The following is a 23861-nucleotide window of genomic DNA, read 5'->3' on the forward strand; positions in this document are numbered from 1 at the left end:
TATATATTTATATCATGGTATATGGACACATTTATCTGTTTTGTAGTAAATGCCTACTATTTTCTGTGTGCTTAAGCAAAGCAAGAATTTCATTGTCCTATACAGGGACACATGACAATGAACTCACTTGAACTTGAACTCACTTGAACTTGAACTTGAACTTGTTGGTGTCCAGCACGCAACTGGACAAAAAAAACTGCATGACAGCTCATCAGTCAGGGTATTGAGTATAGAATTTGGGAGGTCATGCTACAGTTGTATAAGACATTGCTGAGGCCGCATTTAGAGTATTGTCTTCAGTTTTGGTCACCATGTTATAGGAAAGATGTTTGGGAATGAACTGCACATGCTGGATTACACCGAAGATAGACACAAAATGCTGGAGTATCTCAGCGGGCCAGGCAGCATCTCTGTAGATAATGCCTAGGTCTTCTCTAGGGAAAAGGACCAGGTTCCTTTTCTCCAGAGATGCTGCCTGATCTGCTGAGTAATTCGAGCATTTTGTGTCTATCTTTGTAGGAAAGATGTTGTCAAGCTGGAAAGGGTGCAGGGAAGATTTATGAGGATTTTTCCAGGACTCAGGGGCTTGAGCTATCGGGAGAGGTTGAGCAGGCTGGGACCCTAGTCCTTGGAGTACAGGAGGATGAGAGGTGATCTTATAGAGGTGTTCAAATCTGAGAAATAGATTGGATAACTGTATCTGGATCTTTTGCCCAGAGTATGGGGAATTGAGACATAGGTTTAAGGTGATATAATAGAAATCTGAGGGGTAAGATGGTGGGATAAGCCACCGGCGGAGTTAGTTGGGAGGTAGTTAAGGCAGGCACTATCACAATGTTTCAGAGACATTTGGACAGGTACATGGATAGGACAGTTTTGGAGAGTAAAGCCCCTGTCCCACTTTCACGACCTAATTCAGGACCTTTTTTACTCGTGGACATTTTTCTTCATGCTAGAAAAAACGCCCCGACCCACTTGATGACACGAATACCTATGACCTTCCTACGACCTACCTACAAACTCCTAAGACCTACCTACGACCTCCTAACGACCCTGCTGCGAGTATGAGTCAAGGGCAAACTCGGCAGATGTCGTGAATTAAGTCGTGAAAGTGGGAAGGGCTTTATGGGCCAAGCGTGGAGAGGTGGGACTAATATAGATGAGGTATCTTGGTTGGCGTACACAAGTTGGGCTGAGGGACCCATTTCCACGCTGAGATCCTCCACAGTTGTACTTCTGATGATGAAAGAATGGGTCGACTGGGCTTGTATTCACTAGAGTTTAGAAGGTTGTGAGGGGATCTTATAGAAACATAAAATTCTTAAAGGATTGGACAGGCTAGATGTAGGAAAAATATTCCCGATGTTGAGAGAGTCCAGAACCAAGGGTCACAGTTTAAGAACAAAGGGTAGGCCATTTAGGACTGAGATGAGGAAAAACTTTTTCACCCAGAAAGTTGTGAATCTGAAATTCTCCGCCACAGAAGGCAGTGGAGGCCAATTCACTGGACATTTTCCAGTGAGAGTTAGATTTAGCTCTTGGGGTTAACGGAATCAAGGGATATGGGGGGAAAGCAGGAATGGGATATGATTTTGGATGATCAGCCATGATCATATTGAATGGCGGTACTGTCTCGAAGGGCTGAATGGCCTACTGCATCTATCTATTTTTCTAATAGTAATTAGTTTCTAATAATAATTAGTGCTTCTGAGATCAAAGTCATGGTGAAAGAGGACTCGACTCCCATTTGGAGCCTCTGCTCACTGTGGTACCTCTGTTGAGCAGACAGCCACTTTCACATTCCAATCGTTCTCTTTCCTTGGGTACTACTTATATTTGAACGCTTTTATGAAAAGGAAAGAAGAAACTTTCTGAACTATTTGTCTCGGATTAGTTGTTTGCATCACACGAGGTATTGATATCTGACCTTCCACACTGCTGTATGATGATGACAGCAGTGGTTTCTGTCTGTTCACCTTTCTGTCCTGAGCCTCCTCCATCTTCAGAGTGAGGCCCAATGTAAATTGGAGGAACAGCACCTCAAATTTCGCGTGGGCAGCTTACACCCCAGCGTTATGAATATTGACTTATCTAACTCTTAAGTAACTCTTACTTTCTCTCTCTCTCTCTCTTCATCCCTTCTCCTCATCCTCATTCTCCGACCGGTCTGACTCGCCTCCTGATTAATTTTTATCTTTGTAAGCCTTGTTGTCACCTTCCTCTAGCTAACAATTATCTATTCTACATTGATCTTTGTCCCCTTTGTTTTCTCGTTTTCACCTTACCCTGCCATATCTCTGTCTCCCTCTCCCCGACTCTCAGTCTGAAGGAGGGTCTCGACTCGAAACGTCACCTATTCATTTTGTCCAGAGATGCTGCCTGCCCCACTGACCTTCTCCTGCATTTTGTGTCCATCAGCAGTGGTTTGGGGTGGAAGATTGCAACCTTCACGTGGTCCGCCCTGTTTCGACTAATGCAATCAACTCGACGTGTACAAACGTGAGATCAAATAGAACATGTTGTCCTACAACTTTAGTCTGTGCACGCCACACGAAGGAAGAAGAAGCTGTGGTTTGGAACTGTTTGTTGGAACGACAAGATGGTTGGTTGCAGTGTTACACAATGCAACAATCTCCATTTCCTAGTTACTAATTCCACTCCCTTTCCAGCCCCTATTTGGCCTGCATTAAACATTACACAGAGAGTGGTGAATTGTGTGGAATTACACGGAGAGTGGTGAATCTGTGGAACTCTCTGCCACAGAAGGTAGTTGAGGCCAGTTCATTGGCTATATTTAAGAGGGAGTTAGATGTGGCCCTTGTGGCTAAAGGGATCAGGGGGTATGGAGAGAAGGCAGGTACAGGATACTGAGTTGGATGATCAGCCATGATCATATCGAATCGCGGTGCAGGCTTGAAGGGCCGAATGGCCTGCTCCTGCACCTATTTTCTATGTTTCTAACCATGCCACCCTATATGTTCCCAAGCTGAGATTCCATCTGGTTATCCTGTTCATCACTGTAATGTATTCATACATATTCATGTGCATGTTAATGAGTTGGTGTTCAATATAACAGAGAATGCTGGATGATAAATCTCTCTCTCGTGATCCAGGCAACCAGTGTGTAAGTCTTGTTCTTCATGCTGCCGTCCGGAATATAACAAAATTGGCAAAGAGGATCGTACAAAGTTTCTGAACTCATCCTTTAAACACAGTGCAGGACTGTTTTGCAACATGATCATTGATAATATTTTGCACATTTATTTGTTTTGTTAATGTGCATGCAAAGACACGGACACGGTGGGCGGAATCTCCCATTTCCATGCTAATCCTTTAATCCTTTAAAACCGAGAGGGGGAAATCCTTTAAAACCGAGATGAGAAAAACTTTTTTCACACAGAGAGTGGTGAATCTCTGGAACTCCCTGCCACAGAGGGTAGTCGAGGCCAGTTCATTGGCTATATTTAAGAGGGAGTTAGATGTGGCCCTTGTGGCTAAGGGGATCAGAGGGTATGGAGAGAAGGCAGGTACGGGATACTGAGTTGGATGATCAGCCATGATCATATTGAATGGCGGTGCAGGCTCGAAGGGCCGAATGGCCTACTCCTGCACCTAATTTCTATGTTTCTATGTATATCTCTAAACTAAAACTCAAGGATTTCCAGTGGGTCCATATCATGGACCCACAGATCCACACTCAGAGGGATGGACTGTGGTCCACTGCTGGTATACCTCCTTCGCCTGTTTGGTGAATCCAAAACTCTTCTATATATCAGCACACCTCCTCCAATTGCCATAACGGTATGGGCAGCGAGTGAAAAACGAGTCAAACTTAACTAAATGGGTGGAATAGTCTTTCTTTCAAATGCAAACAATTGTTCTAGGTACCTTAGCCAACCTACATTTCCAATCAAAATGCAAAAACCCATATTTGATTCCCCGCCCCCCCACCATCCCCCTCCCCACGTATTTCCAGTCTGAAGAAGGGTCACAACACGGAAACATCACCAATCCCTTTTCTTCAGAGATGCTGCCTGACCTGCTGTTACTCCAGCACTTTGTGTCTGCAGATTGGCAATGGGAGGGGGAGTTGAAGTGCTGAGCTACTGGGAGATCAGATAGGTTAGGAAGGACTGCGCGGAGGTGTTCAGCGAAATGATCGCCGAGCCTGCGCTTGGTTTCGCCGATGTAAAGAAGTTGACACCTGGAACAGTGGATGCAGTAGATGAGGTTGGGGGAGGTGCAGGTGAACCTCTGCCTCACCTGGAAAGACTGCTTAGATCCTTGGATGGAGTCAAGGGGGTCGGTAAAGGGACAGGTGTTGCATCTACTGCGGTTGCAGGGGAAAATACCTGGGGAGGGGGTGGTTTGGGTGGGAAGGGATGAGTTGACCAGGGAGTTACGGAGAGAATGGTCTCTGCAGAAAGGGATGGAGATGGGAAGATGTGGCCAGTAGTGGGATCCCATTGGAGGTGGCAAAAATGTTGGAGGATTATTTGCTGTATGTGACGGCTGATGGGATGGAAGGTGAGATACACATTTTGTCCATCTGCAGTTCTTTCTTACACTCTACTGCGAAATCTCTTCAAGGTATGTCTACTTTGAAGAAGTTTTACTCTCTCCGACGAGAGTTCAGCAGCATCCTCTCTCACTGGTCCCCCTCTGTGATTCCTCCTTCCCCTGACTCTACAACCACTTCTTAACCCAGATCTGTTACATTCTATCTTTGTCTCGCCCCCTCCCCTTACATCAGTCTGAACAAAGGTCTCCACCCGAAACGTTGCCCATTCCTTCTCTCCAGAGATGCTGCCTCACCCGCTGAGTTACTCACGCATTTTGTGTCTACCTTAGATGTTACCAGCATCTGCAGTTCTTTCTTTCATATTTAGTTGACGATGTCAAAATTGGCTGCCATGTTTCCCTACATTACCTGGTTTCAGCACTTCAAATCATCTGCAAAGCTTTTGCGACAATCTAAGATTGTGAAAGGCAGTATCAACATTCCAAAGACATATCTGACCAGAATTATTTATCTTTTTAGCATCACCGTGTTTCGTTGTGCCACCAAAGCATTTGGAGGAATCTGCGGCGATTCGCAGAAGGGTACTTCTGCATCCTGAGGGCGACCATTTTACGCTCATCAATGTCTACAATGCCTTCAAACAGCGTAAGTGTGAATTAAGCAGTTGTAAAGTTCGTCATGATACATGGCTTTGATCCAAAATGTCACAATTTCCCCCCACTGAGGCAGCTCTCTAACCCCCTCTCTCTGCCCCCACCATCTCTCCCTCTCCCTCCCTCGCTTTCTCCACCCTCCCTCTCTGAATCTCTCGCTCTCTCTTTCTCTCTGTCTACTCTCTTTCTCACCTGCTCTCTTTCTCCTCTCTGTCATCCCTCCATTCCTTGTATCCCTGCACAGAGTGTTCTTGGATCCTCTCTGGCTTTGCTCTCTGGTTTCTACTTCCTCTCTGTTTATCAGCTTAGTTCCTGCTGTGTGACAATTATGACCCAAAATAGAAAGGTTTTAAATTTATTTTGAGACTTCTGAAATAAAATCTCATGCAATAAGAAATCAAGCTCTTCACTGTTAATCTACATTGACACTAATCAGAAACAAGTGCAGTGTGCCGCAATTAATAGTGCTTGTCTCAAAAGCAACACACTACAGTACTGTAGGTCTGAGGGACTGGATCTATATGCATTTGGAAAGGAATAACTGATTTAGGATAGTCGGCTTGGTTTTGTGTGTGGGAACATCATGTTTCATTAATTCATAAATTCTAGGAGCAGAATAAGGCCATTCGGCCCTCCAAATCTACTCCGCCATTCAATCGTGGCTAATCTATCTTTCCCTCTCATCTCCATTCTCCTGCCTTCTCCCCATAACTCCTGACACCCATACTAATCAAGAATCTGTCAATCTGTGCCTTAGAAATTTCCAATGACTTTCCACAGACAGGACAAGAGACATTTATTGTCATATGCACCAATTGGTACAGTGAGATTTGGGGTCACCATACAGTCATACGAATAAAAAGAGAAGAACAGAACACGATAGTCTTTAACATAAACATTCCCCCACACAGCGGAATCAAAGTTTTCCCACTGTGAGGGAAGGCCCAAAGCTCAGTCATGCTCCTCTTTGATGTCCTTTGATGTTTACCCTTGGTTGGGACCTCCTGAAGCCCCCCGCAGTCGCTGCTGCGGGCGGCACGATGTTCAGGCCCGCTCGCCGGGATGATGGAACTCCGACGTCGAAACGGGAGAACATCCTCAGCGGCTTGCCTCAGTCTTCTGTGGCAATGAATTCCACAGATCCACTGTCGTCTGACTAAAGAAATTCCTTCACATCTCCTTTTTAAAGATACGTCCTTTTATTCTTAGCTTATGACCTTTGGACCTAGGCTCCCCCCCACATCTCCTTTAAAATTTGGTCCTCTCTCCTTCAAACTATGCCTTCTGGTCTATGACATTTCCACGTTAGGTATAAGGTTCTGACTGTATACCCTATTTAAGCATCATAATTCTATAAACTTCTACCAGGCCTCCCCTCAACCTCTGACGTTTCAGAGAAAACAATCCAAGTTTCTCCAATTTCTAAAGCTAATACCCACTAATCCTTAACACAAAGAGCTGGAGTAACTCAGTGGCTCAGGGAGCATCCCTGGAGAACATGAATAGATCAGCATGGGATCTTGATCATCTGAGCAAATGGGCCAAGGAATGGCAGATCTCGTTGGAGACCCATCGACTATCTTTAATTGGACTTTACTAGACTCTTATCTTGCACTAAACGCTTTACCCTTAATCCTGTATCTGGACTATAGGCGGCTTGATTTTAATCATGCTGACTGGATAGCACGCAATAAAAAAGCTTTTCACTGTACTTCCTCGGTACACGTGACAATAAACTAAAGTAAACTAAACATGCTTCTTTAAATATTAACATTCTGCCTATTTCCAACAATTTTTTTGCGACTCTTTGCCTCTGGATGAAAACTGCAGTGACCAAAACATTTTTTTGCTGTTTAAAAGTTCTTAATTTGTCATAATTCCTTAATAATGCCTATACTGCTTGTGGAGCATTTCAATTTATCTGCCAGTGTGAGGATAGTCTGGGTGGTTGTCACTGAAAAATTTGCTTGCAGATAATGAAGATGAAACGTGGTGCCTGAAGAATTATCTGAGTTATTCTGCTCTGAAGTTGGCCGATATCATTCGTTACGAACTTTTGGAGCTGATGCAGAGAATCGAGCTGCCAATCTCACCACCTAACTTCGGGATGGAAGAGAACGTTCTCAACATAAAGCGAGCTCTAATCTCTGGCTACTTCCTTAAGGTGCGTGATCAGACCCCTGCCATAGTAATCAGGTCGGCATGATGACGCAGCAGTATAGCTGCTGCCTTACAGCGCCAGAGACCCGGGTTTAATCCTGACTACGGGTGCTCGTATGTGCGGAGTGTGTACGTTCTCCCTGTGATCACATGAGGTTTTCTCTGGGTTTGGACATGCAGGAAACATGTTCCTGATGTTGGGGGAGTCCAGAACCAGGGGCCACAGTTTTAGAATAAGGGATAAGCCATTTAGAACGGAGATGAGAAAACACTTTTTCACACAAAGAGTTGTGAATCTGTGGAATTCTCTGCCTCAGAGGGCGGTGGAGGCCAGTTCTCTGGATATTTTCAAGAGAGAGCTAGATAGGGCTCTTAAAGATAGCGGAGTTAGGGGGTATGGGGAGAAGGCAGGAACGGGGTACAGATTGTGGAAGATCAGCCATGATCTCATTTAATGGCGGTGCTGGCTCGAAGGGCCGGAATGCCTACTCCTACATTGTATCTATTGTATCTCTAAAGTCTAAAGTACGATCTACAGTCTAATTGATGCTAACGGTAGACATTTATTAAGCTATGTACACCAATGTTGCATGCCATAGCATGGTGATCTTTCCTTGTAACTTATTTATTGGTATTGGTTTATGATAGTCACGTCTACTGAGGTGCAGTAAAAGCCTTTGTTTTGCTTGCTTTCCAGGAAAATATTACCATACATTAGTCTCTCAGGTAGTGCATAAAGAGTAGGTGAATCAAGGACCAGAGGACATAGGTTTAAGGTGAAGGGGAAAAGATATAATAGGAATCTGAGGGGTAACTTTTGTGGTGGTGGGTGTATGGAACGAGCTGCTGTAGGAGGTAGTTGAGGCTGGGACTATCCCAACGTTTCAGAAACAGCTAGATAGGTACAAGGATCGGACAGGTTTGGAGGGATATGGTTCAAACGCAGACAGGTGGGACTAGTGTAGCTGGGACATGTTGGCCAGTGGGAAAGTTGAGCCGAAGGGCCTGTTTCCACACTGTGCCACTGACTCTATAAAGAGAAACAGTGCAGAATATGATGCTTCAACTACCGAGAAACTGCAGATTTAAAACAAACACCAGGGCTCCTGACCTACCATGTTATTATTGAAGCTGCAAAATTCAATTGAGTGGAAGAAATGTTCACAAAGTTGACTTGCTTCAGGGAATGAAGTTTCCAAAATAAATTTGAATAGAGTGGCCGCTCTTTTCAGTGATGTTGATCTCTCTGGGTTTAGCTGCAACAGCCAATAAACCTGCCTAAAACGGCTCTAATGAACCTCTTTCTTGATTGGATCTGAGAATTTATTTTATGTATATATATATATATATATATACATGAGACCCCGCCGACAAGTAATTATCCCGTACGCTACACTCTAGGGACACTATAGAGTTTTTACCAAAGCCAATTTACAGACAAACCTTTATGTCTTTGGAGTTTGGGAGGACATCGGAGCACCCAGAAAAACCCCACACGGTCACAGGGAGAACGTCCAAACTCTGTACAGCCAACACCTGCAGTTAGGATTCAACCCAATTCTTTGGCACTCTAATGGGCCTGTCCCACTTAGGCTATTTTTAGGTGACTGCCAGTGACTGTCATAGTAGTAGCAGGTCGCCGAGAATCCGGCGACTGGACTGCCCTTCGACATTACATTCAAAATAGAATCATTACTTTAACAACAACAAAAAACTGAAGTCGGCACCGGCGACAACCTACGTCACCTGATGAGAGCCTACATTAGCCTGGTGACAACCTACGTCAGGAGAAGTCAAGCTACGCTCATTGGCGTCAAACCCACTGTCGCCGACTGTCTCCGAAAAATGTTCAACCATGTTGAAAATCCAGCGGCGACCAGAAAGACGCTACGACTCTTTGGGGAACTGAGGAGACGACTCACAACCATACAGGCGACACCCCAGTGACCATGTGGTGACAGCCTAGTCGCCGGCAGTTGCCTAAATAATAGCCTGTGGGACAGGCCCATAAGGCAGCAACTCTACTGCTGCACCACTGTGTGTCCCCCTCCGCCCCCCTTGCCCCCCTGATAGGATCTCTTGAATTCTTGACATGATTTTCTGAGAATTTACTTTATGTGCATATATAGACTTTATACTTTAGAGATACAGTGTAAAAACAGGTCCCTTTGGACACCGAGTCCTCACTGACCAGCCATCACCCCGTACACTACACACGAGGGACAATTTACAGTTTTAATTGTAACCAATTAATCTACAAACCTGTACGTCTGAAGAGTGTATGAGGAAACGGGAGCATCCTGAGAAAACCCACGTGGACACAGGGAGAATGGACAAACTCCATGCAGACAGCACCTGTAGTCACGTTCGAACCCCGGTCTCTGGCGCTTGATACATAGTACAGATCAAACTTGATCTCACAATTTATGTGACAGGGAAATCTTAGCACTTTGATGGAATGAGGTTGTGATTACATTCTTGATATATGGTATCGACACAATACGGGAGACCTAATAGAAGTATACATAATTATGAAAGGCATAAAGGGAGAAAGTCAGAACCTTTTGAAATGTCAAAGGCGAGAGGGCATAGCTGTAAGGTCGGGGTGGGGGGAATAGTTTTTTTACATACCTGGTGCCTGGAACGTGCTGCCAGAGGAAATATTTTAGATAGGCACATGGATTTGCAGGGAATGGAAGGATATGGATCATGTGCAGATAGAGGAGATTAACGGGATCATAAGACACAAAGTACTGGGGTAACCCCAAGGATCAGGCAGCATCTCTGTAGAACATGGATAGGTGATGCTTTGGGTCTCGATTCGAAACGTCACCTATCCACGTTCTCCCAAGATGCTGCCTGACCTGATGAGTTACTCCAGCACTTTGTGCCCTTCTATCTATTAACCAGCACCTGCAGTTCCTTGTTTCTATTTCTAACTGTGCATCACGTTCAGATCAGATATTGTGGGTAAAAGGGCCTATTCTCAAATTGTACTATTCTGCGCTCTTAGTATGTTCTATGTTATATGCAGTTCAATGGAAAATGTAAGGATTGTTTTTATTATATCAGATTAATAACACTACTTTCCCCTTTTCTCTCTGCACCCTTCCTCTCTCTACCCCGCCCTCAAACACGACCTGTTTCTAGGTGGCCAGAGATGTGGATGGATCTGGAAATTACTTGATGCTGAATCACAATCACGTGGCTCACCTACATCCTATGTCGTCTTACCTCACCCGAAAACCTCAGCTGCCGCCTCCCTCCTGGGTCCTTTATCATGAGTTTACCATCTTTCAAGACAACTGTATCAGTGTTGTCTCCGAGATTCACCCGGAAATGTAAGGCTGGTGTAAAATGGGTTTCTTTCTTCAGAATTGGATTGTTATAGAGTCATACAGTATGGAATAAAGGCCCTTTGGTTCAATTTGCTCCAGGTACACTAGTCCTACCTGCCTGCGTTTGAACCTGTCCTATCCATGTACCTGTCTAACTGTTTCTTAAATATTGGGTGAGTCCCTGCCTCAACTACCTCCTCTGGCAGCTCGTTCCATACACCTACCACCCTTTGTGTGAAAATGTTACCCCTCAAATTCCTCATAAATCTTTTCCCCCTCACCTTAAACCTATGTCCTCTGGTCCTCGATTCCCCTGCTAAGAGATTCTGTGCATCAACCTGATGTATTCCTCTCATGAATTTATACTCCTCTATAAGTACACCCCTCATCCTTCTGTGCTCCAAGGAATAGAGTCCTAGCCTACTCAACCTCTCCCTATAGCTCTGACCCTCGAGTCCTGGCAACTTCCTTGTAAATCTTCTCGGTACCATTTCCAGCTTGACAACATCTTTCTTATAACATGGTGCCCAGAACTGAACACAATACTCTAAATGCGGCCTCCCCAACATCTTTTATAACTGCAGCATGAGCATATGTGTGTATTATATGTGTATGCAGCTCATTGCGTGTGCCAGGATTGTTTGATAAAACCTATTAAAATGATTCTAGGATTCTGAGCTTTATGAATAGAACTATGGAGTAGATAGAAGAGAGAACAGTGCAGCACAGGAGCAGACCCTTCAGCCCACAATGTCCATGTCAAACAAGATGCCAGGTTTAACTAACCTCATCTGCCTGCACATAATCCCACCATTCCTTGCATATCCATGTGCCTCTCTAAAATCTTCTTAGATGTCACTTAGCATATCTGCCTCCTCCACCATCACTGCCACATACTGCATTCTGTGTGAAACAAAACCTACCCCGCACAACTCCTTTAAACTATGCTTCTCTCCCCTTCAATCTATGTCCTCCAGTCTTTGACATTTCCTCCCTAGTGAAAAGGTTCTGACCATCTCCCCTATCTAAGCCTCCATAATTTTATATACGTATCAGAACTTCCCTCAACCTCCAACACTCAGGAGAAAAAAAATCCTAGTTTGTCCAATCTCTCGACCATCAGAGGAATAGATCCGGTAGACGCGCAGTCTCTTGCCCAGAGTAGGGGAATCGAGAACCAGGGGACATAGGTTTAAGGTGAGGAGGGAAAGATTTTATAGGAACCTGAGACATAACTTTTTCACACAAAGGGTGGTGGATGTATGGAACGATCTACCGGAGTAGGTGGTTGAGGCAGGTACTATCACAACGTTTAAGAAACCAGTACATGGATAGGACAGGTTTGCAGGTATATGGGCTAAACACAGACATGTGGGACTTGTGTGGATGGGACATGTTGGCCGGCGTGGGCAAGATGGGCTGAAGGGCCTGTTTCCATGCTGTAAGACTATGACTCTCCTTGTAACTAATAACCTCTAATCAAGGTAACAATCTGGGACGTCTCTGCCGCACCCGATCTCTCTTACAAGTGGGAGTAAGTAATAATTAACAATGTAAAAAAACAGCTGTATCCAATTCTTGATATCATTCTTTAGGTAAGATGTGAAGGCCTTAAGAGGCAGTGCAGAAGAGACATAAGGTGGTTCTAGCGGTGAGGGATTTTAAATACTCGAAGAATCTGAGATTGTTCTGGGAGTAGGGGGTGGACAGAATAAGTAGAGGGAAACCGATCCTGAAAAACTGACTGAGGAACCAAAGTGGTGTGCGTAGAATCTGTTTGTCAGCAAGTGGTTAGAATTTGGAATACACTACTGGGGGAGTAGTTAATGTTAAGGTTAATGGAAGCGGGTTTAGTAGTGGCTATCAAAAGGGAACTGCATAAGTACTTGAAAGTACTCAAAACGTTGTTGCAAGAAGCTGGGTGAACTGGATTAAAACAGAAACAAGGAACTGCCAATGCTGATTTGCAAGAAAAGACATTCAGTGCCCTCCATAATGTTTGGGACAAAGACCCATCATTTATTTACTTCCTCTATTCCACATTTTGAGATTTGTAATTTAATAAAATCACACGTGGTTAAAGTGCACATTGTCAGATTTTATTAAAAGGATATTGTTATACATTTTGGTTTCACCATGTAGAAATTACAGCTGCGTTTATACAGAGTCCCCCCCATTTTAGGGCACCATAATGTTTGGGACACATGGCTTCACAGGTGTTTGTAATTGCTCAGGTGTGTTTAATTGCCCCCTTAATGCAGGTATAAGACTCTCAGCACCTGGTCTTTCCTCCAGTCTTTCCATCACCTTTGGAAACTTTTATTGCTGTTTATCAACATGAGGACCAAAGTTGTGCCAATGAAAGTCAAAGAAGCCATTATGAGACTAGGAAACAAGAATAAAACTGTTATAGAAATCAGCCAAACCTTAGGCTTACCAAAATCAACTGTTTGAAACGTCATTAAGAAGAAAGAGAGCACTGGTGAGCTTATTAATCGCAAAGGGACTGGCAGGCCAAGGAAGCCCTCCACAGCTGATGACAGAAGAATTCTCTCTATAATAAAGAAAAAATCCAAACACCTGTCCGACAGATCAGAAACATTCTTCAGGAGTCAAGTGTGGATTTGTCAATGACCACTGTTCACAGAAGACTTCATGAACAAAAATACAGAGGCTACACTGCAAGATGCAAACCACTGGTTAGCTGCAAAAATAGGATGGCCGGGTTACAGTTTGCCAAGAAGTACTTAAAAGAGCAACCACAGTTCTGGAAAAAGGTCTTGTGGACAGATGAGACGAAGATTAACTTATATCAGAGTGATGGCAAGAGCAAAGTATGAAGGAGAGAAGGAACTGCCCAAGATCCAAAGCAGACCACCTCATCTGTGAAACACGGTGGTGGGGGTGTTATGGCCTGGGCATGTATGGCTGCTGAAGGTACTGGCTCACTTATCTTCATTAATGATACAACTGCTGATGGTAGTAGCATAATGAATTCTGAAGTGTACAGATGCATCCTATCTGCTCAAGTTCACACAAATGCCTCAAAACGCATTGGCCGGCGGTTCATTTTACAGCAAGACAATGATCCCAAACATACTGCTAAAGCAACAAAGGAGTTTTTCAAAGCTAAAAAATGGACAAATCTTTGTAGCCAAGTCAATCACACGATCCAAACCCAATTGAGCATGTCTTTTATATGCTGAAGAGAAAACTGAAGGAGACTAGCCCACAAAACAAGCATAAGCTAAAGATGGCTGTAATACAGGCCTGGCAGAGCATCACCAGAGAAGACACCCAGCAACTGGTGATGTCCATGAATCGCAGACTTCAAGCAGTCATTGCATGCAAAGAATATGCAATAAAATGCTAAACATGACTACTTTAATTACATTATATTGCAATGTGGCAAACATTATGGTGCCCTAAAATGGGGGGACAAGTATAAACACTGCTGTAATATCTACATGGTGAAACCAAAATGTATAAAAATGGCCTTTATTAAAATCTGACAATGTGCACTTTAACCATATGTGATTTTTTTCTATTACAAATCTCAAATTGTAGACTACAGAGGTAAATATATAAATGATGGGCCTTTGTCCCAAACATTATAGAGGGCATTGTAGTGCTGGAGTAACTCAGCAGGTCAGCTGGTCTCTCTGGAGAGCGTGGATAGGTGACATTTTGTGTCTGGTCCCTTCTTCTGACTGATTATGCGTGGGGTGGGGGGGTGGAGAGGGGAGTTGAAAGAAAGCCTGAAGAGAGGAGAAGCTGGACAAGTAATCGGTGGATGCAGGTGGGTTTTGAAAGATGGTCAGATTAAGGCCAGAGATGAAAAGACAAGGTATGAGGCAAAAGGATTGAAGAGATGCAAATGGTGAAGCTAGAGGAAGGAATGTGGTTTAGTTTAGATATATAGATGGAAATAGGCCATCCGGCCCACCGTGCCCACGCCGTCCAATGGTCCCCGTATATTAGTTCTATCCCATCACTAGAGACAATTTACAGAAGCCAATTAACCAACAAACCTGCATGTCTATGAAACCAGAGCACTGGGAGAAAACCCATGCGGTCATGGGTAGAATGTACAAATTCGGTACAGATGGCACCCGTGGTTAGGATCGAACCTAGGTCCCTCACACTGTGTGGCAGAACTGTACCGCTGCAACACTGGTGCGTATATAGGTGGATGTATGTGTAAGCGGAGGGGATAAATAGGTGCGAGTCCAGGTGTAGCATATTGGAGGGGTGGGGAGGGGTTGTTGTAGTTATATAAAATAGTAAGATTAAACGAGAACTTACCAGTTCGAAGTTTGATCTGTATTTTATGAGGAGTTACGATGAGGGATTACGTGCCCTCCGCTCCCACCCTCAACTATAGAGATCAACTGGTATTTAAGCTCCTTTTCTTTACTATGTTTATTTCAATTATTGTGTCTTCTGTGATTCCATACCGCTGCTTTGAAGTATGTCGCGCATGCGTGCTGGACGGGTTCTTCACGTAGTCACTCACGTGACTCCGAAGTAAAATTAGAAATATCAATGTTCATACCATCAGGTTGTAAGCTACCCAAGCAGAATGTGTGGTGCAGTCAGTCCAGTTTGTGTGTGGCCTCACTCTGGTAATGGTGGAGGCCCAGGACAGAAAGAGTTAAATTAATTTATCATCCAGGAGTTCCAGCAGACCTAGTGCGTGTTTGGTGAAACGGTTGCTGAGGCTAAGCTTTGTCTCACCAATGTACAGGAGGCCACTACAGGAACACTAGATGCAGTAGTTGAGGTTGGAGGAGATGCCCGTGAACATCTGTCTCACCTGATGCATCTCCTGCGGTTGCAGGGGAAAGTACCTGGGGAGAGGTTGGTTTCCGTGGGAAGGGATGAGTGAACCAAGTCGTTGCAGAGGGAGTAGTCTTGGCAGAAGGTGCAAACAGGTGGGGATGGATCAATGATTTCTTTATTGTCAGTATTACCAGGTACAGTGAAATACATTTTTTTGCATACAGATCAGCAAGACTATCCCCGGACATAAACACAATTGTACAGTTAGTACAGTATGCACAGAGCAGCCCAAGGAATCCATATTGCAAGAGGCGTCATTTTACAGTCCGAGCTGAAGCTGGCCACAAAGGCTCGTTGCATCCGTCCCTTCCTCCATTCCGGTCGCCCCGCAAACCGTCGTCACTCGCCATGCTAGACTCTCTTCAGCCCTTGTTCCCGGAAAGTCAGCGGAAAGATAACTTCTGAAGACGGGTCTCGACCCGAAAAGTTACCCATTCCTTCTCTCCAGAGCTGCTTGCTGTCCGGCTGAGTTACTCATTTTAAGTCTATCTTCGGTTTAAACCAGCTTCTGCAGTTCCTTCCTACACATTATTTACGGTGTACAGAGTGAATAACGTTTAGTGCAAGATAAAACAGGTAAAGTCCGATCAAAGATAGTCCAAACCAGGCTGTGATGCATCCCGATAAAAGGCTTTCTACGGCGCATCTGTAGAAGTTGGTGAGAGTTGTCAGGAACATGCCGAACTTCCTAAGACTTCTAAGGAAGTAGAGTCATATGATCCATATCCTTCCATTATTTTGTTTTTAAGTATGAATTTCTAAGACACATGGATATGCAGGGAGTGAAAGGATATGGATCAGGTGAGGACAGAGGAGGTCAGTTTATCTAGGCATTACGTTCAGCATAGACATTGTGGGCCAAATGGCCTGTTCTTGTGCTGTACTGTACTGTCTTTGTACTATATTCTAAAGTCATGGCAAAACACTTATTCCGCTAATCTTCACCTTGAATCTACACTCCTGCACTACTGACAATTATTTTGTGAAATTTGGATAAAGGGATTTTGTAATTTTAGATATGCCACATCATAGGGTTTTCCAAAGTTCACTTGGGTATCACTTCCTGAAAAAATATTAATTGACAGGGTCAGACAGGGCCTTCCCCATTCTGAATTTGTGTTGACTGCTGTTTCCCGGCTTTGCAAATGTACAGAAAATCATTATTTCTTTGGCAGATTGTACTAAAGGTTGCTCAGAAAATATGCATTTTTTAAAAAGAAATATTTGTTAAGGCCTGGATAGTGGATGAGGAAAGGATGTGTCCACTAATGGGAGAATGTTGGGTCAGATACCTCAGGCTCAGAATAAAAGGACGTACCTTTAGGAAGGAGATGAGGAGCAGTTTCTTTAGTCCCAGGATGGTGAAACCGTGGAATTCTTTGCCACAGACGGCTGTGGAGGCCAAGCCAGTGGATATTTTAAAGGCAGAGATTCTTGATTAGTACGGGTGTCAGGGGTTATGGGGAGAAGGCAGGAGAATGAGGTTGAGAGGGAAAGTTCGATCAGCCATGATTGACTGGCGGTGTAGGTTGAGAATTAACCTTAATTCTGCTCCTATCAGGGTTATTTGCTTGTCCCTTTAACCTGCTTATCACCTGCTGGTATACCATATTAAATTTATCACTATTATCTGGGCTATATTTGATTTATAAGAGAGCACAATTTTTGTATTTCTCACAATGAATGAGGCATTTAGGTATGTATAGAGGTTTTGCATTTTGGTAAGTCAAACTAAGACAGAGTTTTCATAATGAATTGTAGGGCCTTGTGCAGTGTGATCTGGAAATGCAAGTTGCCTGGACTCAAGGGATTGAGTTATAGGGAGAGGTTGGGCAGGCATGGTCTTGATTCCTTTGAGTATTGGAGTCTGAAGAGCGATCTTAGAGAGGTGAATAAAATCATGATATTGATACAGTCCTTTTCCCAGGGTTGGGAAATTAAACCTGGAGGGCAAAGGTTTAAGGTGAGAGTTGATGAGGTAGTTATGATAACAGCACATAAAAGACATTTGGATAGTTATATGGATAGGAAGGATTCAGAGGGATATGAGTCAACACAAACAAAGTGAACTAGCTTACATGGGCATCTTGATCAACGTGGACAAGTTGGGCGGAAGGACCAGTTTCTGTGCTGTAAGACTCTATGACCATTCAGTTATGGGCACCACTGCACTTGATGTTCCATCAACCAAGCCTTCCTCTCTCCTTTATGGTATAGCTATCTCAACAATTTACTGCCCCACACAAGAGATTAGTGTGCAAAATTAGAGCACATTGTATTGGGGGTAGGGTATTGACATAGCAATGATACAAAATTTTGAGATTAAAAAAATCAAGTCTGCAATTTATCCAATCAGATAAAGCATAAAGAGAAGTTTAATTTGACACCTAATTCACTTTCATATCTTCAGTATTAAAAAAGTTATGGCCATTTTCATACTCGGAAATTAGCATCTTGTTCACTATTGCTTTTCCATTGACTTAACACAAAAGCTGTGATCAAGGACAGCCAAAAGCCCATAACTTTCTTAAAAGGCAAAACGTGTGGTGAGACGTGTGAGTTCTTCCAGCTCTTCCGTTCTCTTGTTCCAGGTTTCCAACATCTGCAGCCACGTTTGTCTTTGATCTTTTTTTAAGTGTTATCTATCATCTCCACAGGCAGATTGTTGAGCGAGATTATGAATACTCATCCCTGTAGTACCCAACAAGTTACAGTCTGCCAAACCACATTTGATTCATTATTCCCTCTTTGTTTTCTGTTTATTAACCAACTCTGTAGCCATGACAGTATAACGCCATCCCCCACCCAACACCATGTGCTACATCTTTTTCCAAAAATATTTGTATATGTTTTAGGAGCTTTCGTCCCATCTAGTCTACTCCGTCATTCAATCACGGCTGATCTATATTTCCCTCTCAACATCATTCTCCAGCCTTCTCCCCATATCCCCTGACACCCGTACTAATCAAGAATTTGTCAATCTCCGACTTTAAGATATCCATTGACTTTGCCTCCACAGCTTTCTGTGGCAATGAATTCCACAGATTCACCACCCTCTGACTATAGAAATCCCTCCTCATCTCCGTTCTGAAGGTACAACCATTTATTCTGAGGTTGTACCCCCTGGTCCTAGACACCCCCACCAGTGGAAATATCCTCTCCAGTCTGAAGATTGTTCTCAACCCGAAACGTCACCCATTCCTTCTATCCAGAGGTGCCGCCTGTCCCGCTGAGTTACTCCAGCGTTTTGTGTCTTTCTCCACTTTCATTCAATCCAGGCCTTTCACTATTCAAAATATATAACCCATTTTAGCTGGGAATTTCTGGCACCCCAAAATCTGTTGATTTTTTTAAATTCCTTCTCTGTTTCCTTCCTGTAGGCTGCTTGAGTTTGCACCACAGTACTACCTTAGCAACCTACCAGCCAGCGAGAGCCGTGACCTGCTGATGGAACTGAGGGAGAAGGAGAGCGGGGCTGAAACCCAGCCTGATGAGGAGTCGGAGGAAACTCTGAGGGAGGAAGAAAACTTGGAAGTGGGCGAAAATGAGGAGCTCTGCCTGCTTCAGTAAATGGAGAGAGAGAGGCGGTCGCACTGCAAAGAGAGCAAAGGCACCGGTCCACTAATGACAACTGGCCCTCCGACATGGCCCGTACATGACCTGGGAACCAAATCCAGCATAGGAAATACTTCTGACACTATCTCGCCATCTCTTATTAACAGAATCGACAGGAGGTTTGATTTTTTAATCTCTGCTGTCCCAGGACGTGATCTTCATAACATGGGTGACAATGTCAGTAACGCTCCTGGAGGGAGTGGGAAGAAGACTGGAAGGAGAAGTTTGGAGCAAGTGACTAATTTCCCCCAAAGAACAGACAGTGTGGGCCACTTTCAATGCTGTGTGATTCTGAGATTCTAGTCAAAACATATTTTGGTTCAGTAAACAGTGAGTCACTTTCAGATGAAATGATTCCCCCGACCTATCTTTTTATCTGCCTATTCTTCTTCGAGCTAGCAACTTGTGGTTGGGTCTGCTTATCTTTTCCTGGGGCTTAAGGTCATAAGTAATAGGAGCGGAGGTAGGCCATTCGGCCCATCAAATCTACTCAGCCATTCAATCATGGCTGTTCTATCTCTCCCACCTAACCCCATTCTCCTGCCTTCTCCCCATAACCCCTAACTGCAGTGTACTTACTGCAGAGTGCATTATAAAGGTCCCATGTTAGATGAGCTTAGGGGCCATTTTCACCCATTTGCGTTAATGGCCCGTAACATGGAATTACCCTTTTTGTTAACGTGATGGTGTCAACTCTGCTCTGGAAACAGTGAAATTTAGTTTAATTTAGAGATACTGCGTGGAAACAGGTCCTTCGGCACAACATGTCCACGCCGACCAACAATCACCCATACATTAGTTCTCTCCTACACAATTTACGGAAGCCAATTAACCTACTGCACATCTTTGGAATGTGGGAGGAAACCGTTGCACCCGGTCTCGTCCCGAAATATCACCCATTCCTTCTCTCCAGAAATGTTGCCTGACCCGCTGAATTACTCCAGCATGTGTCTTATCACCCAGAGAAAACCCACTTGGTCACAAGGAGAACATACAAACTCCGTACAGACAGCATCCATAGTCAGGATCGAACCCAGGTTTCTGGCGCTGTACGGCAGCAACTCTACTGTTGCACTTACGTGCCGAATTGCCACATGGATGCGTGCAGGTATTGTTCTTCTGAGCTTGGCACCAAAGCAAGTAATTCGATATTTAATTTTGCAGCTCGCGAGTGTTTTGTTTTAATTCTGCCTCGGGCAGTGAAGAAAATATCCCAATTTCCCAAAACTGGCATTCCTCACTAAGAACACAAAACAATACTTTTAAAAGCAGTCAGAGGCCCAAGATTTTCAACAAAAAAAGCTTTTCTCAGCATAAATTCTCTTGAAAGATAATCAAATTGTCGCTTAAAAGGTACTGTTTAAGTAAATGAATGTGAACAATGAATCGATAAGATGCCTAGTGAAGACGAAGATTGTGGCACCAAATGGCCTCTTTCTCTGGTGTAACACTTCAGGGTTCCATGGCCATCGTACTCGTTACCGCTTCTGGATATATACATAGTACACCTCGCCACAAAACCTCACCTCTACCCTGGAGAAAATTCTGTATGTGCATGTGTGTCTTTATCCGCATGTGCGTGTTTGATCTGTGCTCATGGACATATTTGTAAATCCAAATACGTTGTCCCTTGCAGTTTGCACAAGAGACACTTGTAACGTGGACGGAGGTAATGTAGCAATACAAGGGTCGAATGCACTACTTGGCTTTTTAAGAGGTTGGACACTAAATTGGTTGTATAGTTACTGGGAATTGTATTATACAACTAGATTTGCAACTTTCTCCTTTACTCCTTGTAGATAGTTCGGTGGTTTTACCCCAGTTTTTATGTTGGCTTCCGTTAAGAAGAGCAAGAGCTGACTAGAATGCTGGATCGGTCAATAGTTCAGTTCAGTTTAGCTTCTTGCCACCTGTACAGTGAAAAGTTTTACAGATTTCTGTCCATAACACTTCAGGACATCTGACCACCATACGGCACACTGGAGGACCTCCATCTTGACTAGTACATCCACCACCATCATAGTGCTGAGTGATGCTGTATCTAGAGCTTTTCAACGTATTACATCCTGATCCAGAGATCTCCAGATACAAAGTGTTGGGTCAGGTAGCATCGCTGGAGAACTTCAGCAGGTCAGGTAGCATCGCTGGAGAACATGGATAGGTGACGTTTCGGGTCGAGATGCTTCTGAAGAAGTCTGAAGGAGGGTCTCGACTGGAAACGTCACTGATCTGTGTTCTCCAGCAACGCTGCTTGATCTGCTGAGTCACTCCAGCACTTTGTGTATTAACCAGCATCTGCAGTTCTTTGTTTCTACACATGGCACGGTGGATTGTTTATTTGGAAGCATCTCCACCTTCTGTAAATGATCTCAAGTACAACCCAGTTTGATGCCCAGTGGATCGGTTTGTAGCAGCTGAGGTGCTTAAGCCGATAGTCGTCATTGTTTGAGAGAACAGTAGTCGCTGCCATTCTAGTTCCTCTCTCTGTGTCTGCTCTACGGTTTACTTGGGAGAAATGGTCAGGGGGTGTGGGTTCTCATTCCGAGGATGAGCGATTTCAGAGCATCTTTCCACACATTCTTTAGATAGTCATACAGCATGGAAACAGGCCCTTCATGTCAACTTGCCCACACAGACCAACATGTTCCTCTGCATCAGTCCCACCAGCCTGCATTTGGCCCATATCCCTCTAAACCTGTACTATCCATTCACCTGTCTAATTGTTTCTTAAAAGCTGCGATAGTACCTGCCTCAACTACCTCCTCTGGCAGCTCGTTCCATATACACACCACCCTTTGTGTGAAAAAGTTACCCCTCAGGTTACTATTAAATCTTTCCCTCCTCACTTTAACCCATGTCCTCTAATTCTCGATTCCCCTACTCTGGGCAACAGACTCTATGCGATCTATCCGATCTAGTCCTCTCATGATTTTGTTCGTTTTTGCTTTTCTTGATTGATCAGCAGAGCTTTTGCTTTGAATATGCTGCAGCGGAGTATTGAAGTGTCCTATTTAATAAATAAGTCTTTCCTTATTTGTTTTCCTGCCTTCATCCTTCATATGAAACTTTAAAACTAGGGAATTCTGGAATGGTAGGTGAAAACAGATCACGTTTTTGTATTTAGCTCCTCTAGTTTTTTTGTCACGTGAGCCGAGGTACAATGCAGAGCTTTTGTTGGTATGTACAAGTGTCCAGAGAATAGTGTCTTTACATGTAAAGTTAACTTCAAATCTTGGAGCTGAAATGAAATATGTGAATGGTTCCCAAAACATTGACTAACTTGGGCTCCAGGTAGCCGCTATCACAAGTGGCAAAGTGACCAGCTGTGCCCTGGGAAATAAATGCCTGGTGTTGTTGCCGAGGCTCGATTCTGTACCTTGTATTGTGCTAGTTACTCTCTGTCTCTTTATGGCCCAGTTGCTGGTTTAAGGAGGGAAAATATCATCTGGAGTTCTCATTCTTCATCTCTCTGCACCAATGGGGAAAGTTAGATGTTAAAAGGGATAAGCTTGGATTGGATCAACTTCGATTGTTTTCTGTAGAATGCCAGAGGTTCATGAATTCATGTTAGAATTAGACCATTCGGCCCCTTCAAGTCTACTCCACCATTCAGTCTTAGCTGATGTATTTTTCCCTCTCAACCCCATTCTCGTGCCTTCTCCCCGTAACCCCTGACACCCGTACTAATCAGGATTCTGTCAATATCCGTCTTCAAAATATTGTTTATTGATGGCCTCCACAGGCTTCTGTGGCAATGAATTCCACAGATTCACCACCATCTGACTAAAAAAATTCATCCTCATCTTTCTAACAGTACTTCCTTTTACTCTGAGGCTGTGGCCTCTGGTCGTAGACTCTCCCACTAGTGGAAACATCTGCTCCACATCTTCTCTATCCAGGCTTTTCACTATTCGGTAAGTTTCAATGTTTCAGGTTGAGGGGAGATCGGATAGTAGTATATAAAATAATGAGAGCCATAGCTAGGGTAAACAGCAAGATCCTTTTTCCCAAGACTAAACTAGAGGGGATAGTTTTAAGATGAGACGAGCTAAAGGAGATGATGAGGCATTGTTACAGAGGGTGGTGGGTGCCTAAAATACACTGCTACGGATAGTGGTGGAGGCAGATAACAACAGTGGGGTTTAAGAGGCTTGTACATGGCTTGGCATGGAATGGAGGGATATGGATCCTGTTCAGGAGAAGAGATTAGTTTATCTTCCCGTTATATTCAGCACTGAAATTGCAATGTTCCAATGTGGTACTTTTCTGTGTACTATGTTCTAACTAGTGCACTGATGGCTGCTGTTTGAGCTGATTGGGTTGTACGTTGGCAAGACGTGTGGAAGTTGAACCCAAACGTGAGCATCAGTCACAAGAAGAAATGTAAAATTACCTTTGCAAAGTCACATCTTTTGATCACGATGAGAGCCACAAATGTGAATAATTGTAAATTATTTCCATTATGATTTTGATAAAAGTCAATGTGTTGAGCTAATGTATCTCAACTACATATGCTGACTGACCTTACATGGGACATAGGTCCACCACAAGTAATAGCTTTAAAATCCATATTTTAATTTTGACCCATTAAGACGGCATAGGATTTTATTCACCTTTTGTGGCTGAACGCTAATGTTTCAACTTGGGGGTGGGGGAAAAAGTAACAGCTCAATTAATCTGCCCCGAAACGTCACCTAACTATGTTCACCAGGGATGCTGCCTGACCCGCTG

General features: G+C 43.9%; 1 protein-coding gene across 1 annotated transcript in view; it reads left to right on the forward strand.

Annotated features, from left to right (window-relative positions):
* Positions 1–22146, forward strand: part of LOC116982666 (putative pre-mRNA-splicing factor ATP-dependent RNA helicase DHX32) — a 127148-nt gene extending 105002 nt beyond the window's left edge. Inside the window, exons 9-12 of the mRNA XM_033036001.1 lie at positions 5042–5167; positions 7149–7339; positions 10486–10676; positions 18896–22146. Coding sequence (XP_032891892.1) covers positions 5042–5167; positions 7149–7339; positions 10486–10676; positions 18896–19085 — 698 coding nt within the window. The 3' untranslated portion in view covers positions 19086–22146. The remainder of the gene's footprint in view (positions 1–5041; positions 5168–7148; positions 7340–10485; positions 10677–18895) is intronic.
* The last annotated feature ends 1715 nt before the right edge of the window (positions 22147–23861 follow it).

This window comes from Amblyraja radiata, chromosome 1 (genome assembly GCF_010909765.2).
Source record: "Amblyraja radiata isolate CabotCenter1 chromosome 1, sAmbRad1.1.pri, whole genome shotgun sequence".
NCBI lineage: Eukaryota > Metazoa > Chordata > Chondrichthyes > Rajiformes > Rajidae > Amblyraja > Amblyraja radiata.